The 21,837-nt window shown below is 36.6% G+C and overlaps 1 protein-coding gene across 4 annotated transcripts in view; it reads right to left on the bottom strand.

Annotated features, from left to right (window-relative positions):
• The window catches only part of CASP5 (caspase 5), a 41,606-nt gene that overhangs the window by 18,251 nt on the left and 1,518 nt on the right, over positions 1-21,837 (bottom strand). Inside the window, exons 1-3 of one of the 4 annotated variants that reach the window (XM_063784474.1) lie at positions 19,553-21,817; positions 5,339-5,512; positions 3,613-3,867 (exon numbers count right to left, since the gene is read on the bottom strand). In XM_063784474.1, coding sequence (XP_063640544.1) covers positions 3,613-3,867; positions 5,339-5,512; positions 19,553-19,559 — 436 coding nt within the window. In that variant the 5' untranslated portion in view covers positions 19,560-21,817. Of the gene's footprint in view, positions 1-3,612; positions 3,868-5,338; positions 5,513-19,552; positions 21,818-21,837 lie in introns of those variants that run through there. The other 3 variants (XM_024347394.3, XM_063784476.1, XM_063784475.1) reach the window with 3 other exon arrangements.

The following is a 21,837-nucleotide window of genomic DNA, read 5'->3' on the forward strand; positions in this document are numbered from 1 at the left end:
GGAGAAAAAATCTTGATGATTTAAAGTTAAATTTGGCTTTTCTATATTCAGAAAAACAGTTTGATTTTTCCAGTGGTTTTACACTAGGGTACTCATTCATTTATTTGGACTTTCTGCTGTGTCTGGGCAAGAGTGTGCTAAATAAATACTTGTCAGAGTGCTATTTCAAATACAATGTGAGTTCCATGTGCAATATTAAATTTTCTAATATCACATTTACAAAAGGTAAAAATAATTGTAATAATATATTTATTTAACATAATATATTCAAAATATTATTATTTTAACATATGTCACTAGCCACAAGTTATGTCTGGTGGCTACAAAACTGGATGGGACAACATCCCATTTTGGATTGATAGTCCCCTCCTAGTTCACACCACATACAGATACATGTATACAACAAACGCTTAATAGAATATTGAATCCTGTACCATCCTGGTATTTTTTAAGCAACTTTTATGTGAATTAATCATTATTCTAGAAGAAATAGGCTTCAGTTATCTTTCAACAAATTGTGAAATCACCTATTTATAAAGAAAGGTTGTCTAGTGACAACACAGTACACAATAGTACTGTGTCCAAGGTCAAAGGGACAAATATTTGTATGAGATTCTGACATAACTCTGAACATCTTGTCTCTAAACTGCTGGACAGCCAACACTGTCCAACTCATATTTTATAATGTGAGGAAATAATATATCTGTTTTGGATAAGTTTGCTTCTGAGTAATTCTGATCTATCCCCTTGTGAAATGTAATATTGATCTCTTTTGACCGATATTGTGCAAAAAACTGGGAGATTATTGAGCCCTCCTTCTGGAAAAGAAAAAGGAATTTATGTATACAAATTCAAAGAAGAATTTAGTAAGATCTAATAACAAGATTTCTTTTCATGAAAGAAATGGACAAGCATACTTTTATGTTTGGTTACGTGACCCAACCAAGACATAGGAATCATGAGTAAAGTAATATTGTTCTGTATAAAATTTATATTGTTTTTTAATATTTCATGTTTTTTTATATTTCAATCATTTGTTTCTCTTCATTTTTAATAATATTTTAAAGTAAATGTCTTGCTAAAGAGTGTGATAAAAGCGTGAGTTCTGGGAATGCAATAAGTTCTAAGTGTGTAAGGAAACCATACCTTCTAAGCATCTCTTTTTTCATAGATTAAACAGTGACAGATGCTTTTTCTTCTCATTTCAGAAAAGTCTGCCAATGTGAAGACATCTAGGGTCCTGGGATATTCCTGGTCTGAGGGTATGTTTTCCTGTTTAAAGGTTTGGAGAACTTCCAACTTAACAGTCATCTCCTAATGAGTTTTATGTGTCTGTGTGTAGAACAGGTGTTTTCCAGTAAAATTAGAAATTAGACAGAAATTCTATCTTATATCCAGTAGTAGAATTAGTACAAAAATATTATTTTATTACAAAATAATAAATATTATAGTGCAGTCTCCTTCCAAAGAGAGTTTCTATTAGCCTGGCAGTGCAACAGGGAGTAATGTGGAAATCAGGAGTTTAGATAAAAATTTCAATTGGAGTCTTATCTATTATCTAATGAAACAGGAATCTCTCAGGAATCTGCTCAGGAATCTCTTAACATTGACACAACAAGAAAGGGAGTAGTGGAGTGGTACAGGATCAGTAAAGCAATTTCCCACAGCACGTAGGGACTTAGGTGGTTGTCTCCTGACTAAATCAGATCATCGGTATATAGTGTGTATATATATATGTGTGTGTGTGTGTGTGTGTGTGTGTGTGTGTGTGTGTAAACAGTTTGTTAAATAACAAATGAATAGCTAGGATTCTTCTTATCCTGCACTCCAGAATCCAATGCTTTGCTGGAAACCCTCATAATTATAACCATATCCAAAGGCCTAGCCAAGGCCTGTACCTCTTCTAATAGCCCAGCCCACCCAGCTTCCTGGTCTGCTGTGCCAGTGTACTCAAAAGTATTCTGGGATCGATCATTCTGGAGAATACAAATGCAGATAGAGTGCAGAGAGCCACTGGACCCCTCCTGCAGGGATCTGCAGCTGCCTCCTTCTTGCCACAGCCTCTGCTGATCAGATAGGCTAATTCAGTTTAGAGTTTAGTGCTCACCATATATGATATCTGGGATTGCTAAAATCATTTTGAAGCCCGTATTGCTACAAATATGATTCCTATTTGTTGCATTATCTCTGATTTTTAAAAACCGATATTTTTTCCTCATGCCATTCCAGGTTTGAGGAAAAGGAAAATACTTGCAAAAGACCAGTTTAAATATTAATAAGAATGCATCCTTGCCTAAAATCTTGGACAACTATACTAGCATGTGGTTTCTGTTGAGGGGAAACTTTCCCCATAGAGAAGGGGAGTTTATTTTGTATAGTGAGGTTTGAACAATTTATGTTGCTTTATGTTCATGATCGTATGTGATTATTGGTAAGCTGTAGTAGTTCAGGGCTGAAGATTTCAGTTTAAAGTCTATGGCAAATTGAGTCCTTCCCTGGAAAACATGGATCTGAGAACATTTAGGCTCTAATAATACTGATAATTCAATCCGTGTCAAAAGTTTTGAAATGTTATAAAATTTAAACATTTTATAGTAGTTCCCTGATCATAATTTTGTAACTCACAGAAATGAGTAAGCATTGGAAAATTCTAATTTGTAGCACCCAAATAATAATTAAGAAAGCACTCTTTATTGCATGCATATACTTCATTTGTTTATTCATCACACATTAATTAGGTATCTGCTATGTGCCAGGATCTCCATTAATTACTCTTATTAATTGGTGAAGAAACCAGTTACATTCTGGTAGCAGAAACTTGGTGCATGTTACTTCTTTTTATTGCATGCATATACTTCATTTGTTTAGTCATCACACATTAATTAAGTATCTGCTATGTGCCAGGATCTCCATTAATTACTCTTATTAATTGGTGAAGAAACCAGTTACATTCTGGTAGCAGAAACTTGGTGCATGTTACTTCTTTTTACTGAAGCGGAAAAGGGTTAAAAGTGGAGCACGTTTATTCTGGAAAACAAAGCGTTTAATTTTAGCTGTATTCATTTTGTGATGCCAGTGAAACACTGGAGCAGAATTGTTTTATATGCCGCTAGAGCTAAATGAGTCTGGAGCTCAGATGAGAGAGTCCTGAATGACAGCTAGTATCTTGGAAGATGTTGGCATGTGGTGCCTGGCATTACAATGTTTCTGGCTGTAGACAGTCTTGTGAGAAAGTGCTGGAATTGCCCACATTTCACAGGTGGTAAGACTGATGACTAGGGAGAATGGAAGGTCAAGAAACTTGCATGAAGCTGCATAGTTCACATGTGACAGAATCTAAGTTTAGGTTTAGGTATCTCCTACTAAAAAATCTCCCTTATTAACTATTTCTGTGCACAGTCTAAACACAAGGACACAGCTTTTTGGCTAATTGGAAATTTGATCCCGTCCCATAAAAGACAAGGTGGTCTCTAACAGGATGATGACATGTTTACTGAAAATGAGAGTTTAGAAATGAAAGTGTAGGTAGATCACAGATAACACTGCATGGGCCTTGGAGTTGAATATATTCTGGAAATTTTAACATATTTATTGTGTTAGATGCAGGCTTACGTTTTACACTGGTGATCTTTTGGTCCATATTGAGAAGTGTTTGGGTAAACATTTGATGAGCCACGCGATTCTTTCGCAAAGAGTCTACCAAGATCAGGGCCTTGTCTTCAATTTTGGCATCATAATATTTTTTCTTTTCCTCTTCCTTCAATGTCAGAACATCGTGTTTTGCCAGATAATTAAAAACACCATGAAGAACATCTTTGCCCAGGTATTCCAACATCTTAACTGTGTTTTTTTTTTTGTGGTTGTCTTCTGTCAGAAATAGAAAGACTCCTTTAACTATGGGCACAGCTTAAAGAGTTCTGCCTTCACCTAAGACATAACTCTGTAATATGAAACTCCTCTAAAAATACATTCTATTTTACCATGTCTCCAGCGAACAACACACATCTTTTTTTGCAACTGCAGAATTCTCTCACCTATCAAATTCATACCAGACTGTGCTTAGCAATTCATTTCCTCTTAAATTTGTTTTTATAGCTTTTCTTCTTCCTTCTGTGGCATTGGGAATAATGCTAATTTCCTGGTCACCTGCTGTTTTCATATTTCTCTTTCTCTTGCTCACAGCTTATGATGATGATAATTTACCTGAAATGGACACTCCCAGGACAGTCCATGCTCTTGTCTAGACTGTAAATACTACTAGACTATACAATCTTGCCTCTTTGCTGTATTTAGTTTCCTTGGGGAAAGCACTATATCTTTGCATTTGCATTTTTAGCACACATCCTATACCCATATCTTTGTGCTCATTAACATCTTTGTGCCCAAAATGCTTAAAAGTACTTAGCATGCTTGCTAAATACATGACTTAATGAACAAATGGATGACTGCACCCAGAGTCCTAATTTTTTAGCATCTTTTCCTCAATCAAAATTTGAAATTGAAAATAATATCATAACTACTCTAGCATGGTGAATTTATGTGACATCAGGTTAATCACTACACCTTAGCATAATTTGAATTTTTATTGGAAAATATAGATATCAAAGTGATAAATTTATTTGCCTGGCCCTCTTCTAATTACTGCCAGTCATTGGTAAAGCAACCAGTTGCATTCTGGTGGGAGAAATTTGATATATATTAGTTTCTTTTACTAAAATGGAAAGGGATTAAAGTTGGAACAAATTCGTTTAGAAGAAAAAGTGTTTAATTTTTAGGTAATCATTAGTTTAATGAAGCCAACGAAACACTGGAGCAGAATTGTTGAAAATACATCTAGAGCTAAATGAGTCTGGAGCTCAGAGGAGAGAGTTCTGGATGACAGCTAATATCTTGGGAGTTATTGGCATGTTGATGCCAGCCAACACAATGTTTCTAACCTTCCACAGACTTGTGAGAAAGTACTGAAATTGTCCCCATTTCATAGATGGTAAGACTGATGATTAGGGAGCAAGAGAGGTTAAGATACATGCAGGAAGCCACACAGATTATTAATAACAGAATCTAGATTTAGGTTTGAATATGTCTTACTACAAGCCTCTACTATTAATTATTTCCATGCACAATCTGAACCCAAGGATTCAGCCTTTTAGCCGATTGGAAACTGGATCCCACCCCACAAAAGACAAGGTAGTCCCTGAAAGAAAAATTATAGGTTTGGTGAAAATGATAGTTTCATAAAGGAAGGAGGATGGGGGATCACAGAAGTCACTGCATGGGACTTATAATTGAACAGATTCTAAAAAATTGGAAATATCCATTGTAAAATATCCAGTCTTACTTTTTACACTGGTCGACTTTTGATCCGTATTAGGTACTAGGGTCTGGATAGATGTTTGTCCAGCCACGTTGTTCTTTAGCATGTGGTTTATCACCAAGTTATCCAATCCACTCTGAAGGATACCTTTGAACATAGCTTCAAAATTCTTACGCCTTTTTTTTTTGCCGCTGTCTTCTATCAGAAATATAAAGACTCCTTCAACTCTGGGCACAGCTTAAAGAGTTTTGCCCTTGCTTTAGACAAAGCTCTGTAATGTGAAACACCCTTGAAAATACATTCTGTCTTACCATGTCTTCAACAAATACTCATTATTTCTTTGTACCTGTAGCATTCTCTCACCCATCAAATTCCTACCAGGCTGTGTTTAACAATTCATTGCCACTTAAGTTTGTTTTTTATAGCTTGTCTTTTTCCTTTCTGCAGCATTGGGCCTAATGCTAAATTCCTGGTCATCCATTGTATTCAGATTTCTCTCTCTTGCTCAAACTCATGATGATCTACCTGAAATGCATGCACCCAGGACAGTCCATTCTCTTGTCTAGACTGTAAATTATTCCTACTAGACTGCAGGATCTTTCCTTTTCTCTGTATTTAGCTTCCTTGGTGAATTAACTATATCTTTGAATTTGTGTTTTTTAACACACAAGCTATACCCAATTGTGCTAATTAACAATTTTCTGCTCAAAATGCTTAAAAGTGCTTAATCTGCTTGCTGAATACATAAGTAAACATCCAACTTAATCATTAAGTGGATAAATGCATCTAGATACCTAATTCTTCAGCGCCTTTTCTCAAACCAAAATTTAGAATTGAAAATATTTAACAAATATTATGGTAGATTAATATGATACTGAGTTAATGTATTACTCCTTGGTATAATTCAGATTTTTACCAGGAGATATATATATATATATACGTATATATATGTACACACACACATATATATACACATATATATATACATATATATACACATATATATACACACATATATACACATATATACATATATACACATATATACACACATACACACACACACACATATATATATCAAAGTAATAAATCATTTATTTCAATACAAGAGATATGATTTAAGCAGGTTGTATGTGGAAAAGCCAGATATCTCCTCTCTTCTGTTAACTCTATAAAGATTATTATCTAGTTTATCTAAATATAAGGATAGCTTTCACACAAAATACATTTTCTAAAGAAAACATGTCAGGACATTGAACAAAATTTTGGCCTAGAAGCACCAGACTCATTTTCCAGGTTATCTTGAGTTCATATGCCAATAATGAACCAACCATTATTAGAAAGACACATGGAAGTTACAAAACAGGAGAAAAAGTTACATTTAATAATTGTAACATCTCATATGTATTTTTTGTGATTAAAAAATGAATTCATATAAAGCAATGACAATCATCATTATATCATATGAGTATCATTATTATTAACAATATCAGTAATTATTATTATAATGATTTAATAAATCAGTAATTATCATTATTATACTCATATAATAAATCAGTAATTATTATTATACTCATATAATAAATCAGTAATTATCATTATTATACTGATATAATAAATCAGTAATTATCATTATTATTATTATATCATATCAGTAATTATCATTATTATTTACAAGTCTCTCTTCTAAGTACTTTACAAATAGTAGTATACTGGACCCTCACAATAAACCAGTAGAATATTTATTATTTTATCAATTTTATAAGTCATTTAAATAATAGGTTGCCCTAAATCACATGAATTAGGGTTCAAATCCTATTTTTACACCACATTCCATAGAGTTAACCATGACAGGCTTTCAGTAATAATAATGTATGTTGAACCCCCATGAGGTCAAGTGCTTTACTGAAATTTCACAAAAACTCCATGCAAAATGTATATTAACCCCTTTTATATGGAAAAGGAAACATATACAGATAAGTTACTTAAGAAATTGAGTGTAATCCTGTGAAAAGAAAATGAAGTATACAGTAACTCCGGAGCAGGAATAGAAGTACAAGTGATCAGAATCCAGAGCCCCAACTCTTAAGTCATGAAACTACATTACATGATAGTTGATGAAGAGCTTCTTAAGAGAACACAGATAAGATGCTTAAGGAACTCAGAGAAGATGAGAAAATTCCAGGAGGAGAGTTTACAGAGGCTTCTTAGAAGACAAGACAAAAACGTTGGTTTTAAATGCAATGTAGATGTTGGAACAGAGAATGTGAAGATTTGCAAAGAGTACCCAGATTAGTTAATGGAATGTCTACTCTGCCTGAGTTCTGAAGTTCTATTTAACTTACTTGCATGCTTAGTAAATGAATATAGTTTTGACTGAATGAATATGTGGAGACATATGAAAAGCAATTAACCTAAAGAGGTTTACAACACAATAAATGCCACTTATAGAAAACACACAGTTAACATCATACTCAATGGTGAAAAGATAAAAGCTTTTCTTCAAAGATTAGGAAGAGGACAAACACACCCACTTTCACCGCTGCTATTCTAGAAATCCTAACCAGAGGAATTAGACAACAGAAAGAATTTAAAGGCATCAAAATAGGAGAGGAAGAAGTTAATGTGTCCTGTTTATGAATGACATGATCTTACATATATTAAGAAAACCCTAAATGCTCCATGAAAAATCTGTTGGAACTAATACACAAATGCAGTAAAGTTGAAGGATACAAAAACAACATGCAAAAATTAGTATCATTTTTATAACAACAAACTAAAAAATTGGATGATAAAAATCTCATTTATAATGGCTATAAAAAATTTCATGAAATAATAAGGAATAAATGTAACCAAAAAGTTAAAGATGTATATACTCATAACTATAAAACATTGACAGAAGAAAATGCCTGAGATTCACAAAAATCAAAAGATATCCCGTGTTCATGAATTGGAAAATATTACATTATTATGTCTATACTACCCAAGAAATCTATGAATTCAATACAATTCCTATTAAGCCTCCAATGGCATTTTTTACAGAAATAGGAAAATCCACCTTAAAATTCATATGGAATTATTAAAAAATTCAAATAGCCAAAGCATCCTTGAGTAAAGAACAAAACTGGAGGCAGCACACAACCTGACTTTAAAACATACTGCAAAGTTATAATAATCAAACATAGTACTGGCATAAAAACAAACACAGAGATCAATGGAATAAAACAAAAAGGCCAGAAAAAAACCCAGTTATTTACAGTAAATTTATTTTTGACAAAGTTTCAAGAACACACAATAGGCTAAGGACACTTTCTTCGATAAATGATGTTGGGAAAATTAAATATCCAAGAGCAGAAGAATGAAAACGGGCCCTTATCTGTCACCATATACAAAAATCAACTCAAAATGTATTAAAAACATAAGCCTAATAACTGAAACTTTGAAACTACTACACAAAAACGTGGAAAAGCTTAATGACACTGGTATAGACGATGATTTTTGGATATAACACTAAAAATATGGGAAAAGAAAGCAAAATTAAGATATGAGATTACGTCAAACTAAAAAGCTTTTGCAAAGCCAAGGAAACAACAGTGTGAAGAGATAACCAACAGAATAGGAGTAAATATTTGAATCCATATGTCTGATAAGATATTAATATTCAAAATATATGAGAAACACAATTCAATAGGAAGAAAACAAATATTACAAAATGAGCCAAGGACCAAAATAGACATTTTTCAAAGGAAGATGCATAAATGGACAACAGGTCTATACAAAATGCTCAACATCTCTGATCACCAGGGACATTAAAACCACAATGAGATAATGCCTCACACCTGTTAGAATGATTAGAATGGGTATTATAAAAAAAAAAGATAACAAGTGTTGGAAAGGATGTAGAGAAAAAGGAACTCTTGTATACTGTTGGTGAAAATATAAATTAGTACAGTCATAATGAAAAACAATAGGAAACTCCTCAAAAAGTTAAAAATTAAAATGAATTAAAAATGTTAAAAATGATGTAGCAGCCCAAATATTTAGTATGTATTTTAAACATTAAGTCAGTGTGTTGAAAAGACATATACACTTCCATCATGATTGCAGCATTATTCACAATAGGCAAGATATAAAATCAACCTAAGTATCTGTAGATGGATGAATGGATGGAGAAAGTATCATAATGCAACAGTATTCAGCTTTAGAAAAAAGAAAGAAATCTTGTCATTTGTGACAACATTGATGAACATGGATAACATTACATTAAATAAAATAAGCCAAGCTGGGCACCAAAAAACAAATACTATATGATCTCACTGATGTGTAGACTCAAAAAAGTTAAACACATAAAAGCAGAGGGTAGAATGGTGGTGATTAGGAGGAGGCAGGAAGTTTGGGGAGATGTTGATCAAAGGAAACAACATTTCAATTAGATCGGAGAAGTAAGTTTAAGAAATCTATTGCACCAATAGTGACTATAGTCAATGATGAATTCTTGAAAATTGTTTGACAGTGTAAATTTTAAGTGCTGTAATCACAAAAAAAGATGAGCATATGAGGTAATGCATATGTTATTTAGCTCTTTAGGCATTCTACAATATGTATTTCAAACATCATTTTGTACGTAAGTATATAAAATATTTATTTGCCAATTAAATAAATAAAATAATATTTATAAAAAACAATTCAAGACATTTGGCTTGAGAGCCTCTTTTCATAATCTATAAATTCTCATAGCATCAATTATAAGTTTAAAATAATAAATAAATGACTCAAATTTATGGATCAGCCCAGATGTGGATCCCGTATGGAAACCCATACGTCCAAAAATGAGACGTCACTTAAAATACTCCCACAACCTCATTCAATTGAACCTTTAAAATTGAACTGCTAATTTTCTTCTATTTCCATCCTTCATTTCCTCCTCCATATAGTAAAAAATAATACCTAACTTCCAAGTGCGGGAAGGCAGCAAAACCTGGTGATATTAAACTTCTTCTGCCTTCTGTATGTCTTATTCCCCAACTCAATTCACACTGCATTGATTTTATTTACTAAACATTTTCAGAATCTGACCACTACTCTTAATTTTAATTGTTCATTACTTCTATTCAGGCCAACACCCTTTCTTTCTGAATTACACCAAGAACCTTATAAACCTTCTTTTTGTCCTTTCTATTCTATTCTTCACAATGAAGAGTGTTCCTATATATAGATTTGACCATGAAACCTCTCAGCTTATTCTAACCTAGGCCTTCTCATTCAGCCTCATCTTCTGATACTGTCCCCACCTTGCTCATTACAATTAAAATACTCTGCTCTTCATTTAATGTCTAGTCCAGTCTCCCACCTTCTCCTTGCTTCCTATTCTCCTATACTTTCTGTTCATTCTCCAAGTCTAAGACCAGATGGCATTTTTTTTTTCAGGCAATCCTCTGATTCTCTGAGGGGAGACAATGTCAGAGGTACATGCCCCTAGGGCACCTTGTTTCTCTTTAGGGTATCATAGTTTTTTACCTTTAATTGTGATTTCCAGCCTAATTCTCAGCATCCACCATTAGATTTTATGCTCTGTGAGGATAGGTGGCCATAAACTAGGCCTGCACTACTTCTGGCACTCAAGGGAAGTCTAATAATTTTCTACTGAATCACTAGTTGAGTGAATGTAGAAACAAATGAATAAATTTTAGGTATGGCCCAACTCTTGAAGAATATTTAATAAAAGGTAAGTAAGTTTGATTTTATTTAATAGACAATAAGCACACACTGGAAGTTTTAAGCAGAAGGAAGGCATATTCATTCTGGAAAATTTGGTGAGCAAAAGTTTGTGAAAAATACTCTGCTAGTTGTGAGGGTACCATTTTGAGGAAATGTTCTTACATGTTCAAGCTTACAGTCAAGTGGAAAGATAGATATGCAAATACGTCAAATAAAAAACATTGTAAGAATTTAAATAACGAGCAGATGCTCAAAAAAAAGCATGAGCACATTGTGTTTCAGGTAGAAGATAGCTGTCCAGAGAAGGGAGGGCTTGGCACTGAGACCTGAAAGACTAGGAGGAATTTGCCCCTTGGACAAGTGAGGGCTGGTCCCTTAACAGAGAGCAGTGTGGGAAGAAACACAAAGATTTTAGGGTGTCTAAAGTAATCAGGAAGCTGGGCTAGCTGGGCTTTAGAAAGTATTGAAGTGTGCAGCCAGGACTGAAGTGGGCGTGATGAGATAGGGCCACCATTTGAAGATGTTTGTTTGCAGAAAATTGACAGAACATTAGAGTGTTGAGTTTAAGAGTCAGGCCAACCTAGATTCACTCTTCTCAACAGACATTAGACCAAAAGAAAATTTCGTAGTCCTTTTCTAGACACCTTCCTCAACTGTAAAATGGCAATAATAGCACAAACTTAACTGACTGGTTTTAAATATTCAGTCACAGAGAGTGCAAGAGATACCGATCACACAGTATTATTTTTAAAAAACAGTTTTTATTGATTACTTTTTGTTATTTTAGTAATCAATGAATTGAAGATGCAGTGATAATAAAAACGAATGGAATAATTTAGAGGCCAAATTCATCAAGAGCAGTTTTGGTCCTGGGCAAAGTGATGTGATGTTCTTACACATTTTATATAGGATACTGTTTTTCACTAGTTTTATTTAACAAAGACCAACTACACATGGTTGTTTATAATTATTGACCCACTTAACTTGTTTTTGATTAGTGCTCTTCAATTTCTCCTATCTATTATCTAATGATTCTCCTGACTCCAGTCTACGACCAGTAAAGTCAGCCTGCCCGGCCAAAGAGGCAGCCATGGCTATGAATTTGACTTACTCCTCCCTGGCCAAATGCTTTTTAGTATCATAAAATAGACAAAAAAAAATTTAAAGGCAAGCAATTCCTGCATTTTAGGAGTTTCAGTTAAATGTTGTGAGGTGAGACGTAAACCTTGGAGATAATTAAGCTAGTGGGAGAATCGAATAAAGAAACTCAACAGCAAGGAAGTACAAGTGAAATAAAATACAGTAAACATTTGCTTTTTTTTTCTTATGAACGTAAAAATCGTGCCTTAGAGTGATTAATGGAAAAATGAATAAGTATATTTTGAAAGACAGAAACACCATCTAAAACACTATCTGAAAGTTTAGATATTTTTAAAAAGGCAATAGGGAGCCAATGTATGTTGCTGAGTAAGAAAATTATATTAATAGATCCCTAGCATGTGAGAGGTGAGAGTTAACTAACTGACCACCTTTGCTAATGATGCTAACCTGCAGAAGAACCTGTGCCAGGCTAGCTTCATAAGAATTGTCTGCAGATCTTTAAAGGTTAATAAATGCCTACAGTCTGTTAAAGATTGAGCTATTCAGGGTTGGGAATGCAGTGGTAATCTGATTTTTAAATATGACTGCAGGGGGAGGCGCCAAGATGGCCGAATAGGAACAGCTCCAGTCTACAGCTCCCAGCGTGAGCGAGCAGAAGACGGGTGATTTCTGCATTTCCATCTGAGGTACCGGGTTCATCTCACTAAGGAGTGCCAGACAGTGGGCGCAGGTCAGTGGGTGCGCGCACCGTGTGCGAGCCGAAGCAGGGCGAGGCATTGCCTCACTCCGGAAGCGCAAGGGGTCAGGGAGTTCCCTTTCCTAGTCGAAGAAAGGGGTGACACAGGGCACCTGGAAAATTGGGTCACTTCCACCCGAATACTGCGCTTTTCCAACCGGCTTAAAAAACGGCGCATCAGATTATATCCCGCACGTGGCTCCGAGGGTCCTACGCCCACGGAGTCTCGCTGATTGCTAGCACAGCAGTCTGAGATCAAACTGCAAGGCAGCAGCGAGGCTGGGGGAGGGGCGCCCGCCATTGCCCAGGCTTGCTTAGGTAAACAAAGCAGCCCGGAAGCTCGAACTGGGTGGAGCCCACCACAGCTCAAGGAGGCCTGCCTGCCTCTGTAGGCTCCACCTCTGGGGGCAGGGCACAGACAAACAAAAAGACAGCAGTAACCTCTGCAGACTTAAATGTCCCTGTCTGACAGCTTTGAAGAGAGCAGTGGTTCTCCCAGCATGCAGCTGGAGATCTGAGAACGGGCAGACTGCCTCCTCAAGTGGGTCCCTGACTCCTGACCCCCGAGCAGCCTAACTGGGAGGCACCCCCCAGGAGGGGCAGACTGACACCTCACACAGCAGGGTATTCCAACAGACCTGCAGCTGAGGGTCCTGTCTGTTAGAAGGAAAACTAACAAACAGAAAGGACATCCACACCAAAAACCCATCTGTACATTACCATCATCAAAGACCAAAAGTAGAAAAAAACACAAAGATGGGGAAAAAACAGAGCAGAAAAACTGGAAACTCTAAAAAGCAGAGCGACTCTCCTCCTCCAAAGGAACGCAGTTCCTCGCCAGCAACGGAACAAAGCTGGACGGAGAATGACTTTGACAAGCTGAGAGAAGAAGGCCTCAGACGATCAAATTACTCCGAGCTAAGGGAGGACATTCAACCAAAGGCAAAGAAGTTGAAAACCTTGAAAAAAATTTAGAAGAATGTATAACTAGAATAACCAATACAGAGAAGTGCTTAAAGGAGCTGATGGAGCTGAAAACCAAGGCTCGAGAACTACGTGAAGAATGCAGAAGCCTCAGGAGCCGATGCGATCAACTGGAAGAAAGGGTATCAGCGATGGAAGATGAAGTGAATGAAATGAAGCAAGAAGGGAAGTTTAGAGAAAAAAGAATAAAAAGAAATGAGCAAAGCCTCCAAGAAATATGGGACTATGTGAAAAGACCAAATCTACGTCTGATTGGTGTACCTGAAAGTGATGGGGAGAATGGAACCAAGTTGGAAAACACTCTGCAGGATATTATCCAGGAGAACTTCCCCAATCTAGCAAGGCAGGCCAACATTCAGATTCAGGAAATACAGAGAACGCCACAAAGATACTCCTCGAGAAGAGCAACTCCAAGACACATAATTGTCAGATTCACCAAAGTTGAAATGAAAGAAAAAATGTTAAGGGCAGCCAGAGAGAAAGGTCAGGTTACCCTCAAAGAGAAGCCCATCAGACTAACAGCAGATCTCTCGGCAGAAACTCTACAAGCCAGAAGAGAATGAGGGCCAATATTCAACATTCTTAAAGAAAAGAATTTTCAACCCAGAATTTCATATCCAGCCAAACTAAACTTCGTAAGTGAAGGAGAAATAAAATACTTTACAGACAAGCAAATGCTGAGAGATTTTGTCACCACCAGACCTGCCCTAAAAGAGCTCCTGAAGGAAGCACTCAACATGGAAAGGAACAACCAGTACCAGCCGCTGCAAAATCATGCCAATATGTAAAGACCATTGAGACTAGGAAGAAACTGCATCAACTAACGAGCAAAATAACCAGCTAACATCATAATGACAGGATCAAATTCACACATAACAATATTAACTTTAAATGTAAATGGACTAAATGCTCCAATTAAAAGACACAGACTGGCAAATTGGATAGAGTCAAGACCCACCAGTGTGCTGTATTCAGGAAACCCATCTCACATGCAGAGACACACATAGGCTCAAAATAAAAGGATGGAGGAAGATCTGCCAAGCAAATGGAAAACAAAAAAAGGCAGGGGTTGCAATCCTAGTCTCTGATAAAACAGACTTTAAACCAACAAAGATCAAAAGAGACAAAGAAGGCCATTACATAATGGTAAGGGATCAATTCAACAAGAAGAGCTAACTATCCTAAATATATATGCACCCAATACAGGAGCACCCAGATTCATAAAGCAAGTCCTGAGTAACCTACAAAGAGACTTAGACTCCCACACATTAATAACGGGAGACTTTAACACCCCACTGTCAACATTAGACAGATCAGCGAGACAGAAAGTCAACAAGGATATCCAGGAATTGAACTCAGCTCTGCACCAAGTGTACCTAATAGACATCTACAGAACTCTCCACCCCAAATCAACAGAATATACATTTTTTTCAGCACCACACCACACCTATTCCAAAATTGACCACATAGTTGGAAGTAAAGCTCTCCTCAGCAAATGTAAAAGAACAGAAATTATAACAAACTATCTCTCAGACCACAGTGCAATCAAACGAGAACTCAGGATTAAGAATCTCACTCAAAACCGCTCAACTACATGGAAACTGAACAACCTGCTCCTGAATGACTACTGGGTACATAACGAAATGAAGGCAGAAATAAAGATGTTCTTTGAAACCAATGAGAACAAAGACACAACATACCAGAATCTCTGGGACACATTCAAAGCAGTGTGTAGAGGGAAATTTATAGCACTAAATGCCCACGAGAGAAAGCAGGAAAGATCCAAAATTGACACCCTAACATCACAATTAGAGGAACTAGAAAAGAGCAAACACATTCAAAAGCTAGCAGAAGGCAAGAAATAACTAAAATCAGAGCAGAACTGAAGGAAATAGAGACACAAAAAACCCTTCAAAAAATTAATGAATCCAGGAGCTGGTTTTTTGAAAGGATCAACAAAATTCATAGACCGCTAGCAAGACTAATAAAGAAAAAAAGAGAGAAGAATCAAATAGACACAACAAAAAATGATAAAGGGGATATCACCACTGATCCCACAGAAATACAAACTACCATCAGAGAATACTACAAACACCACTACGCAAATAAACTAGAAAATCTAGAAGAAATGGATAAGTTTCTGGACACCTACACTCTCCCAAGACTAAACCAGGAAGAAGTTGAATCTCTGAATAGACCAATAACAGGAGCTGAAATTGTGGCAATAATCAATAGCTTACCAACCAAAAAGAGTCCAGGACCAGATGGATTCACAGCCGAATTCTACCAGAGGTACAAGGAGGAACTGGTACCATTCCTTCTGAAACTATTCCAATCAATAGAAAAAGAGGGAATCCTCCCTAACTCATTTTATGAGGCCAGCATCATCCTGATACCAAAGCCGGGCAGAGACACAACCAAAAAAGAGAATTTTAGACCAATATCCTTGATGAACATTGATGCAAAAATCCTCAATAAAATACTGGCAAACCGAATCTAGCAGCACATCAAAAAGCTTATCCACCATGATCAAGTGGGCTTCATCCCTGGGATGCAAGGCTGGTTCAATATACGCAAATCAATAAATATAATCCAGCATATAAACAGAACCAAAGACAAAAACCACATGATTATCTCAATAGATGCAGAAAAGACCTTTGACAAAATTCAACAACGCTTCATGCTAAAAACTCTCAATAAATTAGGTATTGATGGGATGTATTTCAAAATAATAAGAGCTATCTATGACAAACCCACAGCCAATATCATACTGAATGGGCAAAAACTGGAAGCATTCCCTTTGAAAACTGGCACAAGACAGGGATGCCCTCTCTCACCACTCCTATTCAACATAGTGTTGGAAGTTCTGGCCAGGGCAATTAGGCAGGAGAAGGAAATAAAGGGTATTCAATTAGGAAAAGAGGAAGTCAAATTGTCCCTGTTTGCAGACGACATGATTGTATATCTAGAAAACCCCATTGTCTCAGCCCAAAATCTCCTTAAGCTGATAAGCAACTTCAGCAAAGTCTCAGGATACAAAATCAACGTACAAAAATCACAAGCATTCTTATACACCAACAACAGACAAACAGAGAGCCAAATCATGAGTGAACTCCCATTCACAATTGCTTCAAAGAGAATAAAATACCTAGGAATCCAACTTACAAGGGATGTGAAGGACCTCTTCAAGGAGAACTACAAACCACTGCTCAAGGAAATAAAAGAGGGTACAAACAAATGGAAGAACATTCCATGCTCATGGGTAGGAAGAATCAATATCGTGAAAATGGCCATACTGCCCAAGATAATTTACAGATTCAATGCCATCACCATCAAGCTACCAAGGACTTTCTTCACAGAATTGGAAAAAAACTACTTTAAAGTTCATATGGAACCAAAAAAGAGCCCGCATCGCCAAGTCAATCCTAAGCCAAAAGAACAAAGCTGGAGGCATCACACTACCTGACTTCAAACTATACTACAAGGCTACAGTAACCAAAACAGCATGGTACTGGTACCAAAACAGAGATATAGATCAATGGAACAGAACAGAGCGCTCAGAAATAATGCCGCATATCTACAACTATCTGATCTTTGACAAACCTCAGAAAAACTAGCAATGGGGAAAGGATTCCCTATTTAAGAAATGGTGCTGGGAAAACTGGCTAGCCATATGTAGAAAGCTGAAACTGGATCCCTTCCTTACACCTTATACAAAAATTAATTCAAGATGGATTAAAGACTTAAAAGTTAGACCTAAAACCATAAAAATCCTAGAAGAAAACCTAGGCATTACCATTCAGGACATAGGCATGGGCAATGACTTCATGTCTAAAACACCAAAAGCAATGGCAACAAAAGCCAAAATTGACAAATGGGATCTAATTAAACTAAAGAGCTTCTGCACAGCAAAAGAAACTACCATCAGAGTGAACAGGCAACCTACAAAATGGGAGAAAATTTTCGCAACCTACTCGTCTGACAAAGGGTTAATATCCACAATCTACAATGAACTCAAACAAATTTACAAGAAAAAAACAAACAACCCCATCAAAAAGTGGGCGAAGGACATGAACAGACACTTCTCAAAAGAAGACATTTATGTAGCCAAAAAACACATGAAAAAGTGCTCACCATCACTGGCCATCAGAGAAATGCAAATCAAAACCACAAAGAGATACCATCTCACACCAGTTAGAATGGCAATCATTAAAAAGTCAGGAAACAACAGGTGCTGGAGAGGATGTGGAAAAGTAGGAACACTTTTACACTGTTGGTGGGACTGTAAACTAGTTCAACCATTGTGGAAGTCAGTGTGGTGATTCCTCAGGGATCTAGAACTAGAAATACCATTTGACCCAGCCATCCCTTTACTGGGTATATACCCAAAGGACTATAAATCATGCTGCTATAAAGACACATGCACACGTATGTTTATTGCGGCACTATTCACAATAGCAAAGACTTGGAACCAACCAAAATGTCCGTCAGTGATAGACTGGATTAAGAAAATGTGGCACATATACACCATGGAATATTATGCAGCCATAAAAAATGATGAGTTCATGTCCTTTGTAGGGACATGGATGAAATTGGAAATCATCATTCTCAGTAAACTATCACAAGAACAAAAAACCAAACACCGCATATTCTCACTCATAGGTGGGAACTGAACAATGAGAACACATGGACACAGGAAGGGGAACATCACACTCTGGAGCCTGTTGTGGGGTGGGGGGAGGGGGGAGGGATAGCATTGGGAGATATACCTAATGCTAGATGACGAGTTAGTGGGTGCAGCCCACCAGCATGTCACATGTATACATATGTAACTAACCTGCACATTGTGCACATGTACCCTAAAACTTAAAGTATAATAATAATAAATAAATAAATTAAAGAAAAAAAATGACTGCAGATTATTCATATATGTTATAAGGTTTAGAAAGCACTGATCTATTCCAGTTTCTTCCTTTTTCCAGTGAGGAGAATGAAGCCAAAGACGCAATATGACCTGCTGGAATACGAGCTGCTTAAGTAGCCCAGGACTCCAACTCATAGGCTTTTTTATCTTCTGTGTATAAGACAGTTGGCCTGAAAGTAGTGTGCAGTATGGACTGAAGGGTTAAGTTTTTGGGAGTGGGAAGACAGTTAAAAGTCTATGATAGCAACCTAAGATATATTACATTATAAGAGTTAGTACCAGGACTACATAGAAAGGTGGAAAAATGCAATCACTTTAAACAGACCAATAAGATAATTCAAGATAAGAGATGACAACACGTTGAGAACACAGAGGCTCTCAGATCTGATTGTGGGGAGAAGGTTCATAGTCTGGAGGATTAATTTGGAATCAAGAGGAAGCAGAGAAGATTTCAGAGTGCATTTAGAAATTTCCGGAGTTTTCTCACACAAATAACTTACTCTGTCTTTCCTTACTCTCTCTTTGATTACCAGAAGTTGAAAGAAAGGAATTTACCTTTTTCTGGCTTGAAAACATCTAGAGAACATACTCTCCTTCAGTGTCTCTACACAGAGTCTCATGATTCAAACTACATACCACCAATAAGAGAAAGATTCAGCATGCACACTATTGGTTGATTTCCCTTTTGGTATTTCTGCCTGTCACATAGCAATAAATCAAGATTTTTCTAAGACCTGAGTACCCAGCTGCTAGTCAGAAAAGGGCCCAGACTCACCAGCCATAGCTAACAGCCTCTGTCTCTTCGTACAGCACTGGAAAGTGCCTCAGACTCAGAAATAAAATACACCAGGTACTTCCTTATTGCAGGGAGTGGGGACAAGTGATAACAGATTATGGGAAGTTGCTTCTGGGAACCTCTAGTTTCATCATTGGGAAGTTCCCTGTAGTAAGCAAATTGGCTTTCTATTCTTGAACTCTAGATTCTTCCCTGGGGAAAAAAAATGCAAATGACAAAACATTGTTTTGTGGGTTGAAACCTCAGCCTGGTTTTCTTTTTCCTTTTCTCTCTCCATAGCCCCACATCTTCTTGTATTCATCCCTCTCTTCTGATCTGTCAGTTTTTCTACCTCTGCTCATCTAAAAACACATGTCCTGAATGAGTAAAATCTAACTAGTTTCCTTGCATCTTCCCATAAGAATTAACCAAATATTTTGTATATCTTGGGTTTCTTTATTTTTCATTTCCATTTTTATTTGAGTTTCAGGGGTACATATGCAGGTTTGTTACAAGAGTATATTAGGTGATGCACAGGTTTGTAGTACAATTTAACCTATCACCTAGGTAGTGAGAATAGCACCCAGTACATAGTTTTTCAGCTCTTGCCTTCTTCCTTCACTCCTCCCTCTGGTAGTTCCCTGTGTCTGTTATTCCCGTCTTTATGTCCATGTGTACACAATATTTAGCTAGAACTTACAAGTGAGATTATGTGATATTTGGTTTTCTGTTTCTGCATTAATTTGCTTAGAATAATGGCCTCCAGTTGCATCCATGTTGCTGCAAAGGGCAGGGTTTCATTTTTATGGCTGTGTAACATTCCATAGTAGGTGTGTACCACATTTTTTTAAATCCAATCCACCATTGATGGACACCTGGGTTGATTCTATTATTTTGGCTACAGTGAATAGTGCTGCGACAAACATTTGAAAGCACATGTCTTTTTGATAGAACAGTACATTTTCCTTTGAGGATTCAGTCAGTAATGGGATGCTTGGACAAATGATAGTTCTTTTTTTAGTTATTTGGTAAATCTCCAAACTGCTTTTCACAAAGATGGATGCATCACATTACTGGACTTCAAGCTATGCTAGAAGTCTGCAGTAACCACAACAGCAAGGTATTGGTACAAAAAAAACAGACACATAGCCCAATGGAACAGAATAGAGAACCCCAAAATAAAGCCACACACCTATAACCAACGGATACTCAACAAAGTCAACAACAACAGCAAAAAGAAACAAGGAAAGGATTGTTTATTCAATAAATGTATTTCTTGTTTAAACTGTGCTGAGGAATCATGATGGAGTCTTCTCCTCCCCATCTCCCTGTCATCTTACCCTTTGATTGGAGACAGTTCTGAAGGAATCCTCTTATCTACTTCCTGGAATGCTGTTCTTCAACTGACTAAAACTGCTTTAACAGTTAATTTTTACTTAGGGTGGCAATTCACTTCTCCTTTTTGATATTCTCTGAGCAAAGACTGATCACAGATGTAGTCTCAGGTTGTAGTAGAGTATACATGATAACACAGAAGAGATATGCCCAGAGAAACAGTTAATAAAAGGTAAAAAAAAAAAAAAAAGAGAGAGAGAGAGAGGCTGTAATGTGTTCAACTATGAAGGTGTTTAAGAAGTCAGAAATTAACTCTCATTTAATCTGTTAAATATTAGAAAAAAACATATTTGCAAGTAAGGGGTAGTTCTTCGAATCCTCCCTAAATCTTAACATCCCTGAGTGCATGATTTCACCCCAAACTCGTTTTCTCTGCACCATGCCAGGACTTCATTGTGCACACCATGCATCCTAGAGTTTCTTCAGGGTGTCAGGCACCATCTGCCAAGCGCTTCATTTTGGATGGCTGTCTTATCTTTTCAAGAAGTCTGTGAACTACTGAGGGTTGATTCAAAACTTACTTTGTCTTAAATACTTTTGCAAAGGGTAGAAACATGCAAGTTCATGGATTTGTCAGTAGTAAACTGTGGGATTTGGGAAAAGTTCTTTATCACACTACACTGTCGCTGTCATAACTAGCTGTCTTCCCCCGTCTCTCCTGCTGAGCTCTAAATTATTTGAAGTCAGATACCTGCTGTAACTTATATCACATCCCCAAAGCAGAAAGCCCAGCAAACGATTTTTCTTTTTTTAAAAATGGCCAAAATAAATTTTTGTTCAAGAAAGTAATTAATAACATTGCTATGTTTGTAAGTCTGATTTTCTTTTTTAAATTTTTATATTTTATTTTACTTTAAGTTCTGGGAAAGAAAGGTGCCAATAGCCAGTTT

Source organism: Pan troglodytes, chromosome 9 (assembly GCF_028858775.2).
Source record: "Pan troglodytes isolate AG18354 chromosome 9, NHGRI_mPanTro3-v2.0_pri, whole genome shotgun sequence".
In the NCBI taxonomy this organism is placed as follows: domain Eukaryota; kingdom Metazoa; phylum Chordata; class Mammalia; order Primates; family Hominidae; genus Pan; species Pan troglodytes.